This window comes from Pseudophryne corroboree, chromosome 12 (assembly GCF_028390025.1).
Source record: "Pseudophryne corroboree isolate aPseCor3 chromosome 12, aPseCor3.hap2, whole genome shotgun sequence".
Lineage (NCBI taxonomy): Eukaryota > Metazoa > Chordata > Amphibia > Anura > Myobatrachidae > Pseudophryne > Pseudophryne corroboree.
The window spans coordinates 61,721,785-61,743,237 of NC_086455.1; the positions used below are offsets into that span (position 1 = coordinate 61,721,785).

The following is a 21,453-nucleotide window of genomic DNA, read 5'->3' on the forward strand; positions in this document are numbered from 1 at the left end:
TCAGCGCCTCTCCTGCACCTCAGCGCCTCTCCTGCACCTCAGTTCTCTTTAATGCCAGCTCTCACTCTCCAGCAGCGGTGTCAGGGTCTTTCTGAATTGAGGCACCGGCTCCTTAGCCAATCTGACCTTGCGAACCCACAGCCAATCAGGAGCAGCGGCTGCCGGCCCGCAAGCTCTCATTGCCTAGCAAACCGATGCCTTATTCAGATTGATCTCGCCCCCGCCAATGGAGAGTGAGACTGGCCATCAAAAATAAATGAGGTCCAAGAGAGGTGCTGCGCTCTCTTTCCCTCACAAGACCCTACACCCCATTCAACATCACATTCCCTTTTGTCATGCTAAATTTCCCCACGAGCAATACTCCCATTCCACCAAAATAAACTATACAACTACTATTGTACACCTTAACGTTTCTGGAGGGATTACGGGGGCGTAGCCCTTACGACGGTGTGAAGAGCGCAATGAATCACCTAGTGTGTGTGTGTATATATATATATATATATATATATATATATATATATACACACTGCTCAAAAAAATAAAGGGAACACTAAAATAACACATCCAAAATCACACAAAAATTATCAATGGAAATCAAATTTATTAACCCATGGAGGTCTTGATTTGGAGTCACACTCGAAATTAAAGTGGAAAAACACACTACAGGCTGATCCAACTCTGATGTAATGTCCTTAAAACAAGTAAAAATGAGGCTCAGTAGTGTGTGTGGCCTCCACGTTGCTGTATGACCTCCCTACAATGCCTGGGCATGCTCCTGATGAGGTGGCGGATGGTCTCCTGGGGGATCTCCTCCCAGACCTGGACTAAAGCATCCACCAACTCCTGGACAGTCTGTGGTGCAACGTGGCGTTGGTGGATGGAGCGAGACATGATGTCCCAGATGTGCTCAATTGGATTCAGGTCTGGGGAATGGGCGGGCCAGTCCATAGCATCAATGCCTTCATCTTGCAGGAACTGCTGACACACTCCAGCACATGAGGTCTAGCATTGTCTTGCATTAGGAGGAACCCAGGGCCAACCGCACCAGCATATGGTCTCACAAGGGGTCTGAGGATCTCATCTCGGTACTTAATGGCAGTCAGGCTACCTCTGGCGAGCACATGGAGGGCTGTGCGGCCCCCCAAAGAAATGCCACCCCACACCATTACTGACCCACTGCCAAACCGGTCATGCTGGAGGATGTTGCAGGCAGCAGAACGTTCTCCTTGGCGTCTTCAGACTCTGTCACGTCTGTCACATGTGCTAAGTGAGAACCTGCTTTCATCTGTGAAGAGCACAGGGCACCAGTGGCGAATTTGCCAATCTTGGTGTTCTCTGGTAAATGCCAAACATCCTGCACGGTGTTGGGCTGTAAGCACAACTCCCATCTGTGGACGTCGGGCCCTCATAACACCCTCATGGAGTCTGTTTCTGATCGTTTGAGTAGACCCATGCACATTTGTGGCTTGCTGGAGGTCATTTTGCAGGGCTCTGGCAGTGCTCCTCCTGTTCCTCCTTGCACAAAGGCGGAGGTAGAGGTCCTGCTGCTGGGTTGTTGCCCTCCTACGGCCTCCTCCACGTCTCCTGATGTACTGTCCTGTCTCCTGGTAGCGCCTCCATGCTCTGGACACTACGCTGACAGACACAGCAAACCTTCTTGCCACAGCTCGCATTGATGTGCCATCCTGGATGAGCTGCACTACCTGAGTCACTTGTGTGGGTTGTAGACTCCGTCTCATGCTACCACTAGAGTGAAAGCACCGCCAGCTTTCAAAGGTGACCAAAACATCAGCCAGAAAGCATAGGAGCTGAGAACTGCTCTGTGGTCACCACCTGCAGAACAACTCCTTTATTGGGGGTGTCTTGCTAATTGCCTATAATTTCCACCTGTTATCTATTCCATTTGCACAACAGCATGTGAAATTGATTGTCAATCAGTGTTGCTTCCTAAGTGGACAGTTGGATTTCACAGAAGTGTGATTGACTTGGAGTTACATTGTGTTGTTTAAGTGTTCCCTTTATTTTTTTGAGCAGTGTATATATATATATATATATATATAGTATTTTCTGCATAGCCTGTACAATGCTAAACTTTAGTTTTCATGAAAGCAATCTCAAAGCATTCCGGATGTACACAATAAAAATTAGGAGAATCTTTTATACAACATAAAATGTTTATTTATAACCCCGATAATCCAGCAAGAGTTGTACATGTCAAAGCTATTTTGAATCATCAATAATCACAGAAAGTATTTATTTATTTTTTAAATTGAAGTAAAAACTCCCTTTTTATAAGTACTCGCATGTTCCAGCTGATACTAACATGGTATGCTAATCATTGTTTATTCTGTGCCTTATGGCTGAAATATAGCATTCACACTTCTCTCCAGCATTAATGTATTCTATAATAAATGACTCGGATCAAGCAGCAGTGAGGGCTCTCTAAAATCATGACTAGTTTATTTTAAAATGAACTTGTTAAAAGTTACCTGGATTTTGCTTCCATCAAGGAAATAAATTAAAACAGTAATCATAAGTAGACTACTTCAGCCATAAAGCAGCAGAAATATTACAGTGCAGCCTTCACTGATAAATGGAGACACACATTTTGTGGGCCAACCAATAAATGAACCAACCAACCAAACGATAGCCTATAGTCATGTAAGATGATGGGGTTTTGTGCCCTAGTGGTATCTCCAGTTCCTACTTAATTACAGATGCTCTATGAATGAACATTGGTTCTGCCTCAAAATGGCTGCCTACAGTGTATGCAGGTGACACCTTTCAAAATAGGTATCCATGTTTAAAAGATAAAGTGGTGTGCGTCTTTCTGTTAAGTGGATCACAATTTTACAACTCACCATAACAGAAAACTACAGTAGTAATGCAAAACTTAGTATAGGACATTATCATTGTAGAAGAAATGTGGAGTTTGTTGTAAAACTGTGCCTGGGGGGCGGTGTCAGTCACAGTAGTTGTATTGTTTTTTTATTTTGTTTTGGGGGGGGGGGGGTTAGTTTTTGACCCTCTGCTGTTAAAGGGGATTTAGTCCTCAACAAATGCTAGTGCACTTCTTGCTTTGGTTTGCAGTTTGGTGGTTTGTCACAGCTCATTTACACAGCTCATCTTGATATTCCAGGATTTAAGGTGACCAGCCTTCGTAGAGCGAAATCCTACAGTCTTTGGAAACGGATGGTCACCTCAAACTGAAGAGCGACCAGGTTTTAGACGAAATGAAAGTGGGGGCAGCAGCTGCGGGTGGGCGAAATGCAGGGAGCATTAATCATAATCATCAACTCCCTCTCTACCGCTCTCTGCAGGAACAGTCCGTTTTGCTAGAAGTTGTCAGTTCAAACTTTGGCAGACTTTATCCATAGCCCAGCAGATTCTGTAAAAGAGAAAGGGAGAGTGAACGAGGGTCCGTACTTCTGTTAAACCTCACAGAATCGCAATGCACATTTATGCAGAACATTATATATAAATATATACCTAGAACTGCAAAACATTGAAATGAAATCCTGACAGTGGTAAAACATGTCCATTGTCAATAGAAATTCCCAGCAATGTAAAATGTACAGTTTAGTTGTTTTTTCTTTTCTTTTTTCATGGTTTCTATAGCCCCAAAACTTATTCAGATGCCTCATTCAGATGTGGTTGGAGCAACTATAGCTGTGGTTGTAAATGCAGCAGGAGGCATTTATTACAAGCAGACACCTCCTGCTGCAGTAGTGATCCGAGCCAGAGGCGTAGCTATACCAATGGGGGCCCCACAGCACAATCACCATGGGGCCCCCCTGACTGACTGCTGAGACTGCCCCCCGTGGACTACGCACAAACACAGAAGTCTCCCCCTTCCTCCGCAACCCACCCCGTGGATTGCTCATGGAGACACTCCCCCCCTCCCCCCCGTGAACTAACCAAAAACCCCACCCCAAGTTCCAGCAGGCGGGCACTCACCATCGGTGCCCCGCTGCCTACTTTTCATTTCTCAGCAGTGTACTGCTCCGCTCTCCGTCCCGGCCGGCTCCGTCTCGTCTCTCCTTACTGACGCTGTGAGGAGGCGTGGCCGCGGTCCGGGGATGTCCCTGCAGGCTCAGCCACGCTTCCTACCAGCATCAGTTAGGACTGAGGAGACGGAGACGGCCACCAGAGCAGCAGCAGCACACTGCTGAGAAATAAAAGCAATGGGGCTCAACAACTAGGTGCAGGAGGAGGGCCGGGCCCCTGAGGCTGCATGGGCCCCGTAGCAGCTGCACCTATTGTAGCTACGCCCTTGATCTGAGCTGTGTCCTAGGACATAGCATCGGATCACTAGGCCACCACTTGGTGGCTTGCAGCACCCATAGGGTCGTGCAAGCCGCCTGTCGCAGATCCTCGTAAGAGGCCAGGAAATCTCCGTCCAACTACAGAGATCCTGGCCTCTTCCCTCCCCCTAAATGGTGGCAACATGCCTCCATTTTCACAGTCGGATGCCATACTGAGATCTGAATTAGCCCCACACAGTTGATGAAATTATTTATTGGATTTAACAGAGACATCAAGTGACGGGCAGCCTGCGGTAAATACTCAGACATGGTATGGTTCATTCTTTGTCCTATGGTGAGATGACCAGTGAAAAATCTCCAATTAGGGATCAATGGGTCACAACTAGGATTGTACCAACACAGAACCTTCACAAGCTGGATGAAACTTGGCCGCAGCTTGCTAAATTTTGATCCGGTTGAAAGTCTGAAGTTGGTGTTATATTGATTTAGGAGAGAGGACAAAGGTTCACGTTTCAAATCCAAAAATTTGCAAAAAGATTTTAGTTTTGGCGAGTTCTCATAAGTGAGAGAGATGCTTTCTTATCTGTCCTATCTGACCATAAATGTGATGACTGTACACAAGATACTGTATTATGTAAAGTCTCAGAAGTTTACCTTTCAAATGGGTAACCCGATTCGCATAGATTCACCAGTGTATACAGCTCCCGCATGGCATATTCATACTGTAATAACAACAATAGCATTAGTTAGCTTTCAGGCGATGCATACACAGATTGCTACTTTCAATTTAATCAATCTGGTTGCGTGTAATTATTTAATATTAATCGGCAACACAGTGGCTTCAAGATTTGAAGTACTAGTTGGACTATTTATTTGGACTGCGCTATGACAGAATACTGTCTGGTTCACTGCTAGTCCACACTAGTACTGATGCCACATCAGGTCTCTTGAGAGGTCTTAAATGTTCTCATTCACAACAACTGGTAGATTGCAGAGCACTTAAGAGTCCTTAATTTGAATTTTGTGACCAACATTTTGTAAACTGGACTGAAACATGATTTCATGCTGCCTGCTAGTAATATAAGTGGACTACAAGTAGTGGGAGGACATTAAAATTTGTGTTCAAAGACAGATGTTATGCATCAAGAAAAGAGGTTGGATTTTCCCAACACACCATCAATGGCGGTACACAGTACAGTCCCAACACACAATCAATGGCGGTACACAGTACAGTCCCAACACACAATCAATGGCGGTATACAGTACAGTCCCAACACACCATCAATGGCAGTACACAGTACAGTCCCAACACACCATCAATGGCGGTACACAGTACAGTCCCAACACACCATCAATGGCGGTACACAGTACAGTCCCAACACACAATCAATGGCAGTACACAGTACAGTCCCAACACACCATCAATGGCGGTACACAGTACAGTCCCAACATACCATCAATGGCGGTACACAGTACAGTCCCAACACACCATCAATGGCGGTACACAGTACAGTCCCAACACACCATCAATGGCGGTACACAGTACAGTCCCAACACACCATCAATGGCGGTACACAGTACAGTCCCAACCCCAACACACCATCAATGGCGGTACACAGCACAGTCCCAACACACAATCAATGGCAGTTTACAGTACAGTCCCAACACACCATCAAAGGCGGTACACAGTACAGTCCAAATACACAATCAATGGCGGTACACATACAGTCCCAACACACCATCAATGGCGGAACACAGTACAGTCACAACACACCATCAATGGCGGAACACAGTACAGTCACAACACACCATCAATGGCGGTACACAGTACAGTCCCAACACACAATCAATGGCAGTTTACAGTACAGTCCCAACACACCATCAATGGCGGTACTCATACAGTCACTAAAATATTCACTTCCAACGTAAGCAAAAAAAAATGGAAAAAAAACACAACAATAAAATACAGTATGTATCTGGCATGTCTTGAGACAAGACTCGTTAAGCAGGGATGGCCCAAGTGGGTAATCCCTTCAAAGGCAGTCCAAGTGTCTCCACATTCATGAGACTTTTAATACCTTTATGAATGTCAAACCAGCAATTCATTCAGTGCAATGCAACATACACTATGGGGGCAATGCAACATACACTATGGGGGCAGGTCCTGAATGTGTACCTAGATGGTGCAATGATGTGAATTTGTGCAACCTTGTAGTTGCTCAACAGAAATTTCAATGGACACAACAAAAAGATAAGAAACAATCAAGAAATGTATTGCCCAATGTAGAGCTGCAGTAGGCGGGACGCATTGTACTGCATTATTCGTATGCATTGCAGGCTACAAGGATTTACCCGGGGGTTGTGCCAGTTAAAGCATTTGGTCTTGAAGTACTCGACAGCTTTGAGGTAACACGACAGGTCATTGATGATCACTCGGTCACTGAAGATCTCTTCAGTCATCTCGTCTGAATCAGTCACCATGGAAACAATCTTCTTCACTGAATCTTTAATCTCTGCTTTGGCCTGTGAGGGGTAAAGAAATTAACATGACGCCCATCTACTGTATGTCAGCAACAGCTGCCAGACTTTAGCGTATTATCATTTTGTTAATGATTTTTTTTATTGGCCTCAAATTACCCCCAAATACATTTTTTCTACTTTTCATTTACATTTTGAATTTAATTGGTCTATAATTAAACAAAATTTGTATAGTTTTTTTTTAATGCACCAATAAGCAATTTAATGCACTTTTAAAGAACTTTTTTTTTTCTTTGATGACAGTAATAAACATTATTACGGTTACCCAATATTTTTAAAACACTTTTCTTAGTTTATTTCCTGCGGGTCTCAGCCAGAAAAAGAAAAGCGTGACCATTTTATTTCAATTAAATACCAGAAGTGCGCATACCCACGGTAATGAAAAATTGGTTGCGAGATCCGCTGTAATTTTTACTGCAAATAATTTGTGGCCATGAATTAGATCTTTGCATTTAATTTCTAAATCTACTGGAGAAAGATTTCAAAGAAAAGAAAAAAAAGATTTGGAATCTAGCATTTCCAACACCTTTTTATCATGTACCAGTTTAATAAACAACTTCTGTAGTCAGAGCCGGCCTTAAGCATAGGCAAACTAGGCAAATGCCTAGGGCATTTGGTATGCTTAGGGGCACCAGCAGCTTCTGCTGATTAAAATGATATGCGGCATGCCTATATTCTGTGTGTGACTGCGGCTGTATCTGCATATGAAATGCTACATTGCAGTGTAGTCTTGGAAATCACTGCAATGTAGCATTTCATATGCAGATATAGCCGCAGTCGCACACAGAATATAGGCATGCTGCATATCATTTTAATCAGCAGAAGTTGCTTGTGCATCCTAGCCACATAGTAATGCAAATAAGATGCATTTTCATAAACAAAAGGCACCTCCTGCAGAACTAGCGGCGGTGCTAGGGAGCACCAGCCAAAATCTTGCCTAGGGCATCATATTGGTTAGGGCCGGCTCTGTCTGTAGTAACCAGTTGACCTTACATCTTTGAGTGATTCTATCCTTCTCAAAATATGTTTTGCCTCTACTGCGTCATTAGTAGCCATGAATTTTCTCTCCAGGATGGTCAGAGGAACATCTGGGCTTGGTACCAGGTCCATCTGTTTCACGGGCTCTAAGTACATGCGTGGGGCCACTGTTTTGCCACTGCCTTGGAACTGTCTCACTTTCATCTGTGAAATGGTCTGTGGAGGCAAAAACCAATGAGGGTTAACATTGCAGCACGGACATTCCCTGTAGATTGAAAACTCTGTAGGCAAGATGAGCCAGGTAGATTTCTACATTAAATCTTAATTATTAACTACCATTACATTAATCAATATCATATACATACAACCAACATATCACAGTATTTTGTGGTACAAAGGTTTCCTTTATTAGCTCTTTTTTTATGTCAAAGTCCACGTGCTGAAACAAACATCTTATTAAAATAAGGATACGGAAACCAATGTTTCCACCTGTTGAGTAACTACAACATGCAGTTCTCTGATAAAATACAGCATAACATACCTAGGGAAGTGTAAGGGAATCAAACTGCCCTGTAATTAATTAAAATGGTTTTGAAAACTCACCCTGTTTCCATACTGCATCACATGACTCGAATTTGTGTGTTTCTTGACCAGCACGAATTGTCTGTGTAACGTCTCCTTCGCCAAATCCTCCTAGAAAAATAAATGAGAACTTTTGTATTGTGTAACGATCCCTCTTCATGCAGGGAGTAAGGAAAGGTCCAGTGCCTCGAAGTGTGAAACGCGTGGACTCATTTCGAATACAATACTTTGTGCGTGGCAAGCTGGACTTTGTGATGTATTTGGGACACGAAAAGTTCTGTACCAAAACTCACCATATCAGAGTCCTCCATCCAGCTGACACTGTATAGGTCTCCTAGATAAGTGTCTCTCTCTGAATCATAGTAACAGGCGTAGGAGGACTCGTGAGGGTTGGCAGCTGTGGTTGCATAGACTGTAAATACATACATGTACATTTTGTTTGTTAACCAGACAAGCTTTTGGATTGAGAAACAATAAAATATCACAGAATGGCTAAGATTGCTCCAGGTGGAATAATAATCATTCAGTGCACAAAATATCTACCTTCACTGTAACGCCATTTCAGAACTCAAAATGTCTGCCTCCAGTGTGCAATAGATTAAAAACACAAAATGGCTGACACCATGTACTTCACATCTAGGACACAAATTCTGCAAAACTTAAGTGTTAACTAGTGCGTTTCACTGAAGTACCCAATGACCACTGTACAACATTGGCCAATTATCCCTAATTTCAAGCAACTATTGAAAGTCTTAAACATTTACGTTTGGAAATTTTCTACCTCAGAGACATTCCTGTCAACAAAATTGCTGACTTTGATTTTCTGCACAATGTATTTAATTGTTACCATCTTCTTTATTCTCTCGGTTTTATATTATTGAAGAGCTTTATTTAAAATAAATAAAAAATGACAAAAAAAAACCCACACATGTATCTCATAATCAAATTCACTAAGCTTGATGGGATTTGTTATGCTCAAAGTTCCACCGACACAGTATAGCTTGAGACCTGCTTACATGACAGCTCATCAGCACAATGTCTCGGGAAACTATTATAAAACTGAGCCCTTTCACAGGGTTTAGCTCTAAATTCTGTGTTTCTAAATATGAGTGAAAGACATAATTAATGTGCAGATCACCTGAATTATGGGGGTCATTCCGAGTTGATCGTAGCTGTGTTAAATTTAGCACAGCTACGATCATGTTCCCAGACATGCGGGGGGACGCCCAGCACAGGGCTAGCCCACCACGCATGTCAGTCCGCCCCCCCCCCCCCCCCCCCCCCCCCCCCACACACACAAGTACAAAAGCATCGCACAGCGGCGATGCTTTTGTACTTGTTGAGTAACTCTCGGCCAGCGCAGCTCCTGCAGCTGTCCGGGAGTTGCTCGTCGCTGCTCCTGGTCGCAGCGGCTGCGTGTGATGTCACGCAGCCACTGCGGCTTGCCCCCCGCACGGTCCCATAACGGCGGACTAACGCCGCCGTGCCGCCCCCTCCCGCCCAGCAACCGCCTCTGCCCGTCAATCGGGCAGAGGCGAACGCAAGGGAACGACGGCCATCGGCGCCGGCGCATGTGCAGTTCCAACCCGATCGCTGCACTGTGATAAACTGCAGCGAGCGATCGGGTCGGAATGACCCCCTATGTACAAAGTTTATTGTGCATTAGCAAGTTCTGAAAGCCCTATTTTTACCTGGACACTTGGAAAACCTCACATTCTACACTGCACTGCCCTGTGTGTTAAAAGGTTAACCCTTTATAAGCTGCACGTTTGAATCACTTACGATGCAATTTTTTTTTAAAAACACCCGTCAATGCACTTGTGAGAGGGCGTGGAAGAATTAAGATGGTACTTATACTGTATATGGGTGTAGTAAGGGTGACCGGCGGTCTCCTGACCGCCGGTCACCTTACCGACGCCGGGATCCCGGCAGCATACCGACGCCGGGATCCCGGCGGGGAAGGGCGAGTGCAGCAAGCCCCTTGCGGGCTCGCTGCGCTCGCCACACTGCGGGCTCGGTGGCGACCTGCGGTTGCCACGGGTTCTATTCCCACTCTATGGGTGTCGTGGACACCCACGAGTGGAAATAGTCCCTGTTGGTCGGCATGCCGACCATCGGGATAGTGAGCCGTCGGGCTCACGGAGGAGGTCATGTGACTGTCGGTCAGCCGACCGGCGGTCACATGACTACCACCCCTGTATATAGCGATTTAACCCGCACAATAGCTGCCTCCCCTTTGCTTCTGTGAGGTCACTAGTTCCTAATAAATTGATAGGCTAAATTGCTCTGAAAACAGATTCAGAACACAAAATGGTTGCCTCCGCTTTGTTGAATGCCTCTGCGATGCCCCAGTTCCTGGATTATCACTGTTCGTCTGCATTCAACGCAACAGTTTTTGTTTATTACTGCAGAACGGTTTTACTGAGGCATTGCAAAACACAGAGGTGGTTATTCAGAGTTGTTATCAAACCAAAATAGTTAACAATTGATCAAAACTATGTTGCACTGCAGGTGGGGCAGATGTAACAAGTGCAGAGAGATTTAGATTTGGGTGGGTTATATTGTTTCTGTGCATGGTATACAGGCTGCTTTATTATTACACTGCATTTTAGATTTCAGTTTGAACACACCCCAACTCTCTTTGCACACGTTACATCTGCCCCACCTGCAGTGCAACATGGTTTTGCCCATTAGTCTGCTTTTTTGGTTTGCTAACAACTCTGAATAACCCTCAAAGTTTGTAACATGATGTGGTATAAAAGAGTATTGGGACACAGCTGAAACATGATACAGTAAGTTGCGTGACTATGAACCACGGCTAGTCACAAGGCCTGTCTCTTATTATTAAACGGTCACGAGGAAACTATGCTGGTTTCAGTTCTGTGTTCTTTTATTGTAAAAGCAGGTGATAAACACATTATAGAAAGTACAGATGTGTGGTTTTGTGTGCGTATTTACATGGGGGAAGTGGAAGTACAAAAGCAGTAAGGATCTCCTCACAAAGACTGAATAGAGACTATTCCCAATGCCACGTCCCTGCTTACTGAATGGATAATTGGGCGACATAATTCACCTCAGTACTTACCGTTAATGTTATTGGGCAGATGGTTCATCATGGAACCAGACTCACAGGCCTCAATATACAGAACCATCTGTAGGGGAGTAACAAAAACATATCTCAGCATCATCTCTGCCACAAAGTCCAATACGTGAATAAACCACTTGCTGTGTACAACCGGAAATCATGAGGTAATCCAGAGTACACATGCAGGTACAGATGTGTTCACAAAGTCCTATCATCAAATCTCTCCAAATAGCCCAGTTATCTCTCCAAATAGCACCTCAGACTACAATTTAGCTGTGCAACAACACTAATCCTAACTACCTAGTACAGTGTTAAAAAACTATAGTGCAAAATTGAAAAAAATAAAAAAACGCACAGTGGAGGAAAAAGTACTAAAATTGAGAATAAAGGACACAATCTAGGGTAAAAAGGCAACAGACAGTTTCAATAAGAATGCCCTGCTGAAATAATGCATAATCTGTGACTTTACTAATCCAAAGTCCCTGGTAAACTGTAAGCAAAGTAAGATGCTAAATTGAGGAAAAAGTAGCAAAACTGAGGAAATAAAGGGGCTTATTCCAAGTTGATCGCAGCAGGATTTTTGATAGCAATTGGGCAAAACCATGTGCACTGCAGGGGAGGCAGATATAACATGTGCAGAAAGAGTTAGATTTGGGTGGGTTATTTTATTTCTGTGCAGGGTAAATACTGGCTGCTTTATTTTTACACTGCAAATTAGATTGCAGATTGAACACACCCCACCCAAATCTAACTTTCTCTGCACATGTTATATCTGCCTCCCCTGCAGTGCACATAGTTTTGCCCAATTGCTAACAAAAATCCTGCTGCGATCAACTTGGAATTACCCCCAGAGTGCACAGCACAGGAATCGTGCCAGGTAGAACCCCCTTTTACACAGTACGGCAGGTAGAGTTCCCCTTTTTACACAATACGGCAGCAGAGTCCCCCTTTTACACATAAGGCAGGCAGAGTCCCCTTTTTACACATTACGGCAGCAGAATCCCCTTTTTACACAGGGCCTAATTCAGATCTGATCGCAGCAGCAAATTTGTTAGCTTATGGGCAAAACCATGTGCACTGCAGGGGGGATCATATATAACATGTGCAGAGAGAGTTAGATTTGGGTGGGGTGTGTTCAAACTGAAATCTAAATTGCAGTGTAAAAATAAAGCAGCCAGTATTTACCCTGCACAGAAACAAAATAACACACCCAAATCTAACTCTCTCTGCACATGTTATATCTGCCCAATGGTTATATCTTCCCAAATGCAGTGCACATGGTTTTGCAGATTAGCTAACAAATTTGCTGCTGCGATCAGATCTGAATTACCCCCACATTGCGGCAGCAGAGCCCCCTTTTTACACATTATGGCAGGCAGAGAACCTTTTTACACATTACAGCGGTAGAGTCCCCCTTTATACACATTACACCAGGTGGAGCTCCCCCCTCCTTCCCTAGACTGTTGGGGGCACTGACCTAGACAGGGTTGGGGTACAGTCACTGCCTCAGGTGCACATGCTGCTGCTGGGGACTGGGATGTCCAATCAGCGTTGCTGCTGCCTGCTGGACCTGTCCTGTGTCAGGTCAACTTCTCTGCTCTCCGGGCTCTCCCCGGATGGAGGGGGCGGAGTATGCGGGTCTGCAGCTGCAGTGCTGGCCGACTCTCTACAAGTATTATTATTGAGATAAGGAGCCAGGTGGCGGGCGCTACCCTTCGCGGGCAGCACTGCAGCTAATTGCCAGCATTGGCGGGTGGTCGACGTTTGAGGGTGAGCGGGCTAGCAGAGTTGGCGAGCGAGCAATGTGGAATGGCCCTGTGGTTGCTGACAGAGGTTTTTGTGCCCCACAGCGCAAAGCACCTCCAGCACATTCCTAGTTGCAGCCCTGGTGTGCGTGTTTTCTCCTATCACTGCCTATGTGTGTGTTCTCTCCTATTGGTGCCTTTGTATGTGTGTGTGTTTTCTCCTATCACTGCGTATATATGTGTAATTTTCTCCTATCGGTACCTATGTGTGTGTGTGTGTGTGTGTGTGTGTGTGTGTGTGTTTTCTCCTATCGGTACCTATGTGTGTGTGTGTGTGTTTTCTCCTATCACTGCCTAGGTGTGTGTCATTTTCTCCTATCGGTACCTATGTGTGTGTGTTTCTCCTATCACTGCCTATGTGTGTGTTTTCTCCTATCTGTACCTATGTGTGTGTGTGTGTGTGTGTGTTTTCTCCTATCGGTACCTATGTGTGTGTGTGTGTGTATTTTCTCCTATCGATACCTATGTGTGTGTGTGTGTGTGTTTTCTCCTATCACTGCCTAGGTGTGTGTCATTTTCTCCTACCGGTACCTATGTGTGTGTGTTTCTCCTATCACTGCCTATGTGTGTGTTTTCTCCTATCGGTACCTATGTGTGTGTGTGTGTGTGTGTGTGTTTTCTCCTATCGGTACCTATGTGTGTGTATTTTCTTCTATCGGTGCCTATGTGTGTGTGTGTGTGTGTGTTTTCTCCTATCGGTACCTACGTGTGTGTATTTTCTTCTATCGGTGCCTATGTGTGTGTGTGTGTGTGTGTGTGTGTGTGTGTGTGTGTGTGTGTTTTCTCCTATCGGTACCTACGTGTGTGTATTTTCTTCTATCGGTGCCTATGTGTGTGTGTGTGTGTGTTTTCTCCTATCGGTACCTATGTGTGTGTATTTTCTTCTATCGGTGCCTATGTGTGTGTATGTGTGTGTGTGTGTGTGTTTTCTCCTATCGGTACCTATGTGTGTGTATTTTCTCCTGTAGGTGTCTATGTGTGTGGTTCAGACCGTAACTTACATGCACATGGCATCTGTTCACGCTGCGGGGAGAGCTTTGGGGCAGAACAGCATCTCTATGAGTGCTGGACACATCCCCACACAGCGTGGCACAGGGGATTCCCGGGTTTCCCTGTACCAAAAAAACCCGCAAGCTGGCTTTGAACTGTAACAACAGTTCTAAATCTCTGGTAATTCCCCACTGCTCCTCTATTTATCAGTCCACATTTTTGTGCTGCTCAAATTTACGCTGCTCATGTGTTCATTGTTATCTATGTGAATAACGGGATTCATTGTCTTCCACATGCTGCTTCATTCATGCTGCTAATTTGTATGCTGCTACCCATGCGATCAGTTGTATTTTAAATGAGAATCGTTATTTTTTATGCCCATTAAAACTGTATTTCACTATATACACTATCTTCTTCTTTTATGGCATCCATGCGAGTTTGCATATAACTCCAGAATCGGTTGAACTGCAATTTTACTGTGGAGCGCAGGATAAGTCCCCCTTTTTTTACTATTTCTTTTGCACTTTTGGTGAAGGGATTGGGAACCTTCTTTGAAGGGGGTGTGTCTAGCAGCTCACCACATGCGCACTAAGATCTATCCTTAAAACCTACCGAATTACATCCCCCACACAGATGAAAAGGGTGTGTGTCTTAAGGACACCCCCCTCCTTTTGACTGCCCAAGTCTCCTTTTCTGGCATGCTCGTGCACCAGTATACCCTTAAATGATCACTAAATCCCTTTCTACAGTTTTGCTATCTGGCCACGCTAAAACTATTGCAGGGCATGCTGGGATGTGTAGTTCAACAACAGCTGGAGGGCCGAAGGTTCCCCATCCCTGGTGTACGAGGACACGCCTGTATTTAATGGTTTCTGCAGCAATACAGATCAAGACTGTGACAAGGAGACAATCTTACCTGTTTGTACTTCTTGTTGTCATACATGTATTGAATGGTCTCATTTAGATCTTTCACACTCAGCTGTAACAGAACACATGTCCGAAATTATATTGATGGTCTTAAACTTGAAGGATTAATTCAGATGAATTGTAGGAAAGAGTTCTGACGCACTGACTGCACATTATTGTGTCTTCTCATACACTGACATTCATTTACATTTTTTTAATTCTTTGGGGAAATGACTGTACGTGGTAGGTGGATATTTCCACACTAATCTCCCTGTACTGCAGAATATGGAGTACTGCTGGAAGTTTAGTTCTGTCATCGCGTAGGACATGGGTCTTCAACTCGTGGCCCTCCAGCTGCTGTGGAACTACACGTCCCAGCATGCCCAGCCACAGTTTTTCTATTAAGGCATGCTAAAACTGAGGCAAGGCATGCTGGGATGTGTAGTTTTACAACAGCTGGAGGGCCGCAGGTTGAAGACCCATGATGTAGAAGGTCTGACATGTGCATAGAATGGTAATACATTTATGTGCATCCAAGCATCGGTTTGGGATCCTATGAAATTTTAGTTTTTTAGATTTGGAGAAATAATTACAATTAGGCAAACCGAATCTGAATAATGCAATTACTGTGCAAAATACACTGTGACATTGCTTCAAGAAACATGATACATACAGTCCCCTCATTCATAACTAGAGAGTCAGGAAGGGCAAGTGAAACCCCATTGCAGAGGATTATTTACAGCAGAGTTTCCCATTCTCCGTCATTACAGTCCAAGTTTCAAGTATATTCATGCTTGAGCACAGCTGACTTGATTAGTTCCTCAGTCAGTTTGATTTAACCATCTTACTCAATCATGGATATCCTTAAACCCCAGATGGTTAATGTTTGGAAATGCAGCGTATTGTCAGTGGTCAATGTGTAGACTGGCTGAAAAAGGACTGTACATTAAAGCTGCAATGTTTGCGTCATAGCAATTAGGGGCCTATACACTTGTGCCTACACACTTGTGTTTCCACATCTAGAAGAAGGTGCGCATAGGCACTGTATGACACTTTTGCGCCAAGACACTTCTTAGAGTCATGTCAGTGCACATACAGGCCATGTCTGGAAATGCGTGTACAGTCCCCCGATAGCTGCTGCGCTCTCCTGGCTCAGGCGGTGAGATGACCACTGACAACGCTGCCGACAGTGGTGAGAAGAGCTGCAGCGGGCATACAAGAGGCTTCTGAAGGCCAGACGAATTGCCGGTCCCCAGGTAAGCAATCTATTGGAATGGTGTAACCATAAAGGGACGAAGCGTCAGAGAGGCACTTACGTCATCACTGGGGAAGGCCAGGATACCCGGAGCTCCGTGATCAGTGAAGTATACAAACACATTGTCATTAGGCCCACTGAAAGCAGAAAAACACAGAAGTCGTTAAATAGCTCATAATATAAATGTAAATACAACAGTGCACCAGTCAGTCAAGTTGGAGATACAAGGGTCCCACTAAGCTTCATTTATATTTTCTGTCATAGGATTCATCGAGAATTTAACCATAATACTTAATAAAGAACACGTTTTCTCATGTTGATTAAATGCCAGGCGGCACTGGTGCAGGGCCTTACATGTGTTTGTCCATATTTATGTTCCTGTCCCATGTAGCAGCAGTGGGGGGGAGGTCTGTGTGTTCCTGCAGCCAGGAGCTGCATTACGGCCCTGATACAGATATGGAAGCCGGGCAGCAAAAGCAAGTAAGTTAGTATCTGAAACACACCATTTTGCAATGCAAGGGGAGGAAATACATTTATATTTTTTCTGTGCAAGGTAAATACTGGCTGCTTTTCCATGTAGCCCACGAATGTTAGCTTTATTTCTACACTGCAAATCTAACTCTCTCTGCACATGTTACATCTTCCCCGCCTGCAGTGCAACATGGTTTGCCTAGTTGCTTGCTTTTTTGCTCTGCTTCCTCATCTGAATGACCCCCTATGTGCCGCAGTCGCAGCTCCCAATGCAGCTCGCTCCATCTTGTCCTAATCTGGCCATGCACGCAGCAATTTGTTTCTAATGTTTTTGAACAAATAACTGAATTTCTGTAAAGTCACAAAGTCACGCCAACATACAACCGAGACACATGTGATACAATCCAGTTGTTTCCAATTTGATCCTTTTCAATCAGATCTTGAATCGACACAGGGAGGGATTGCCTATCAAACATTCCCGTTTTGATCAGACATATACTGTCAGCACATGTACAATGTAGCATCATTATACTTTAATCACATGATTACAACACGCGCTCCTCAGCCTGATCCTGTCAGATTAAAATGTTCTACCTATTTAAACATACAACTTTGCCATCTAAATTTTTTGCTATGGTCACAAATGATGATTATTTATAAAAACGATCAGACGGAGACTGGATTAATAACAAGTGTCCCCAGCTTCAGACTAATGCCACACAGTAATGTTCATTCTAGCACCCTACACCTTAACCCTTAGTATACCAAGGGGGGTCTTCTGAAGACCACAGAATGTTATTTTTTTGTGATCCTGCCATATCTATAACAACTATTTGACTCCTGATTTTTCTATGTGTCTGCATCGGATTAAGATAAATAAAGTGTAATTAGGCTAAAAAAAAACGTAAATAATAAAAAACACAATTGGGGTCCCCCCGGGACCCCGCTTTGTATACTACGTTACAAATGCAGAACGTTTTATATGTGAGAAACACAGGAAAACAACCACCGCTGTGACGTGTGCTAAGAACTGTAGCGATGGCAACACATGAATAGTGGTGTATTGTTACCGTAGTAAGACGATATAACCTTTTTACAAGAATATACAGTATCCAACGGATGTAAAAATGTACACACTGTAATGAAGAAGAATATATGGCTTTTATTGGCTAACTACTCTTGAAATAAATAAACAAAATATTTTATGCTAACTGTCGTACCCTTACTAGAACGTATCCCTTCAGAAACCCAAATAACATAATTTTAGTAATTTACCGCATCAAACAGTTGAGAATTGAGACAAAAAAACCGTGGGGTCCTCTGAAGACCCCAGCTTGGTAAAGTACGTTGACGAGGTAGGCTTGGTATATTAAGGGTTAAAAAACCTACGGAGTTCCTCTTTCCTCTGCCTGTGGCGTCACTTTCTGCCCTGGTGCTTCTCAGCACTCTCTAGTCTGTATCTTAGCGCTGAGATACAGACCACAGTGTGCTGAGAAGCACCAAGACAGAGAGCGACACCTGGGGGGTCATTCCGAGTTGTTCGCTCGTTATTTTTTTCCGCTACGGAGCGATTAGTCGCAAACTGCGCATGCGCAATGTTCGCAGTGCGCCTGCGCCAAGTAAATTAGCACAAAAGTTTGGTATTTTACTCACAGCTTAACTAAGATTTTTCATCATTCTGGTGATCGGAGTGTGATTGACAGGAAGTGGGTGTTTCTGGGCGGAAACTGGCCGTTTTATGGGAGTGTGCAGATAAACGCTGACGTTTCTGTGAAAAACGCGGGAGTGGCTGGAGAAACGGGGGAGTGTCTGGGCGAACGCTGGGTGTGTTTGTGAAGTCAAACCAGGAACGAAACTTACTGAACTGATCGCAGTGTAGGAGTAAGTCTCGAGCTACTCAGAAACTGCTAAGAAATTTCTATTCGCAATTCTGCGAATCTTTCCTTCGCAATTCTGCTAAGCTAAGATACACTCCCAGAGGGCGGCGGCTTAGCGTGTGCAATGCTGCTAAAAGCAGCTAGCGAGCGAACAACTCAGAATGAGGGCCCACAGGCAGAGGAAAGAGGAACTGCATAGGTTTTGAAAGGTGCAGGGTGCTAGAATGAACACTACACAGGGCTATTAAATGCTAATATTTTATAGCGTATTTCACCTTCTGTATTTCCCGCTCCATTATTGTCTAGCTAGAGCTGGAAAATGCTCCGGTGGAGTGAGGATAGTAAACATGAACCTACAGTATGTAGATGATGGGAGAGGAGCACTGTAGTAGTCCTATGTGACAATATTTTATAGAGCTTAAGGGAAGGTTTCTATTGTATTCTCTTTTAGTCGGCGGGATGCAATGGCATCCGAGATTGCCGGAGGTGCGGGATGCCGGACGATCTCTGACATTTTTTTAAGGGGGCAAAACCATTCCCTATAAGTGACTGCCCCTTTAAATAAAACGTCCGGGTTCGTCTGGCATTCTGCACCTCTGGCGATCTCGGACGCCATTACATCCCGCCCATTAAGTTGCTTTTTCTTGCCCAGTATGCAATTGTATCCATAAACCAACTCAACTTGCTAGAAAGACATGGATGAAAAGCATAGAAGGAAGTAAAGAAGAGAAAGCTTTAAAGGATACAGTGAAGCTGTGAGAGAAAGACATCCCTGTATATTTACAAACAAACCGGCTTTCTTTTTCTCGCTTAATTACATGCCGTAATCCACATGTTCATATCATTAAACAGTAGGTTACAGTCAGCATTTGTAACACTGAAGATTTATCTGTGAATTTTTCAAGGGATTAGCAGAGGGTTTTTTATGGACAAATGTGGGTTTGCATATGTACTGTAAAAGCAGAAAAAAAAACCCCACACGGCTGCATTACTAATATACGCAATGTTACATTTTTCAAACACTGTCAAGTGGCTTTGCCGCCTTTGTGTTTTCTATGTTTGTTTATTGTACTTGTGATCTTTCAATAATAATCAACACTTTAGCAAACATTGGGCCTGATTCAGGTTTGTAAGCAAAGCAAAAAAGCATACAACTGGGCAACACCATGCTGCACTGCAGGTGGGGCACATGTAACATGTGCAGAGAGTTCGATTTGGGTGGGGCGAGTTCAAACTGAAATCTAAATTGCAGTGTAAAAATAAAGCTGACATTTGAGGGCTACATGGAAAAGCAGCCAGTATTTACCCTGCATAGAAACAATATAAGCCACCCAAATCTAACTCTCTCTGCACACGTTACATCTGTACCACCTGCAGTGCAACATGGTTTTGCCCAGTTGTGTGCTTTATTTGCTCTGCTTACAGAACAGAATCAGGCCCATGGTCCCTTTTAGATTCCCTGCCAAATCTACCGGGATGTGTCTGCAAACATGGAGCCTATTACACTCCTTGCCAAATCTACCAGCATATGTCTGCAAACAAGGAGCCTATTCCATCCCCCGAAAAATGTTCCAGGATGTATCTGTAAACATGGAGCCTATTACACTCCCCGCCAAATCTACCGGGATGTATCTGCAAGCATCGAGCCTATTACACTCCCCGCCCAATCTACCGGCATATGTTTGCAAGCATGGACCCTATTACATTCCCCACCAAATCTACCAGCATATGTCTGCAAGCATGGACCCTATTACATGCCCCACCAAATCTACCGACATATGTCTGCAAGCATGGACCATATTACATTCCCCACCAAATCTACCGACATATGTCTGCAAGCATGGACCCTATTACATTCCCCACCAAATCTACCGAAATATGTCTGCAAGCATGGACCCTATTACATGCCCCACCAAATCTACCGACATATGTCTGCAAGCATGGACCCTATTACATTCCCCACCAAATCTACCGACATATGTCTGCAAGCATGGACCATATTACATTCCCCACCAAATCTACCGACATATGTCTGCAAGCATGGACCATATTACATTCCCCACCAAATCTACCGACATATGTCTGCATACATGGACCCTATTACATTCCCCACCAAATCTACCAGCATATGTCTGCAAGCATGGACCCTATTACATGCCCCACCAAATCTACCGACATATGTCTGCAAGCATGGACCCTATTACATGCCCCACCAAATCTACCGACATATGTCTGCAAGCATGGACCCTATTACATTCCCCACCAAATCTACCGACATATGTCTGCAAGCATGGACCATATTACATTCCCCACCAAATCTACCGACATATGTCTGCAAGCATGGACCATATTACATTCCCCACCAAATCTACCGACATATGTCTGCATACATGGACCCTATTACATTCCCCACCAAATCTACCAGCATATGTCTGCAAGCATGGACCCTATTACATGCCCCACCAAATCTACCGGCATATGTCTGCAAGCATGGACCATATTACATTCCCCACCAAATCTACCGGCATATGTCTGCAAGCATGGACCCTATTACATTCCCCACCAAATCTACCGGCATAGAGTATGTCTGCAAGCATGGACCATATTACATTCCCCACCAAATCTAGCAACATATGTCTGCAAGCATGGACCCTATTACATGCCCCACCAAATCTACCGACATATGTCTGCAAGCATGTAC

At 44.3% G+C, this 21,453-nt stretch overlaps 1 protein-coding gene across 1 annotated transcript in view; it reads right to left on the bottom strand.

The window, feature by feature from the left end:
- Positions 1-2,155: 2,155 nt before the first annotated feature.
- LGMN (legumain) overlaps positions 2,156-21,453 on the bottom strand; it is a 68,502-nt gene continuing 49,204 nt past the window's right edge. Inside the window, exons 6-14 of the mRNA XM_063947564.1 lie at positions 16,466-16,541; positions 15,160-15,222; positions 11,449-11,515; positions 8,657-8,775; positions 8,385-8,474; positions 7,797-7,997; positions 6,618-6,788; positions 4,920-4,987; positions 2,156-3,388 (exon numbers count right to left, since the gene is read on the bottom strand). Of these exons, the coding sequence (XP_063803634.1) occupies positions 3,346-3,388; positions 4,920-4,987; positions 6,618-6,788; positions 7,797-7,997; positions 8,385-8,474; positions 8,657-8,775; positions 11,449-11,515; positions 15,160-15,222; positions 16,466-16,541 (898 nt within the window). The 3' untranslated portion in view covers positions 2,156-3,345. The remainder of the gene's footprint in view (positions 3,389-4,919; positions 4,988-6,617; positions 6,789-7,796; positions 7,998-8,384; positions 8,475-8,656; positions 8,776-11,448; positions 11,516-15,159; positions 15,223-16,465; positions 16,542-21,453) is intronic.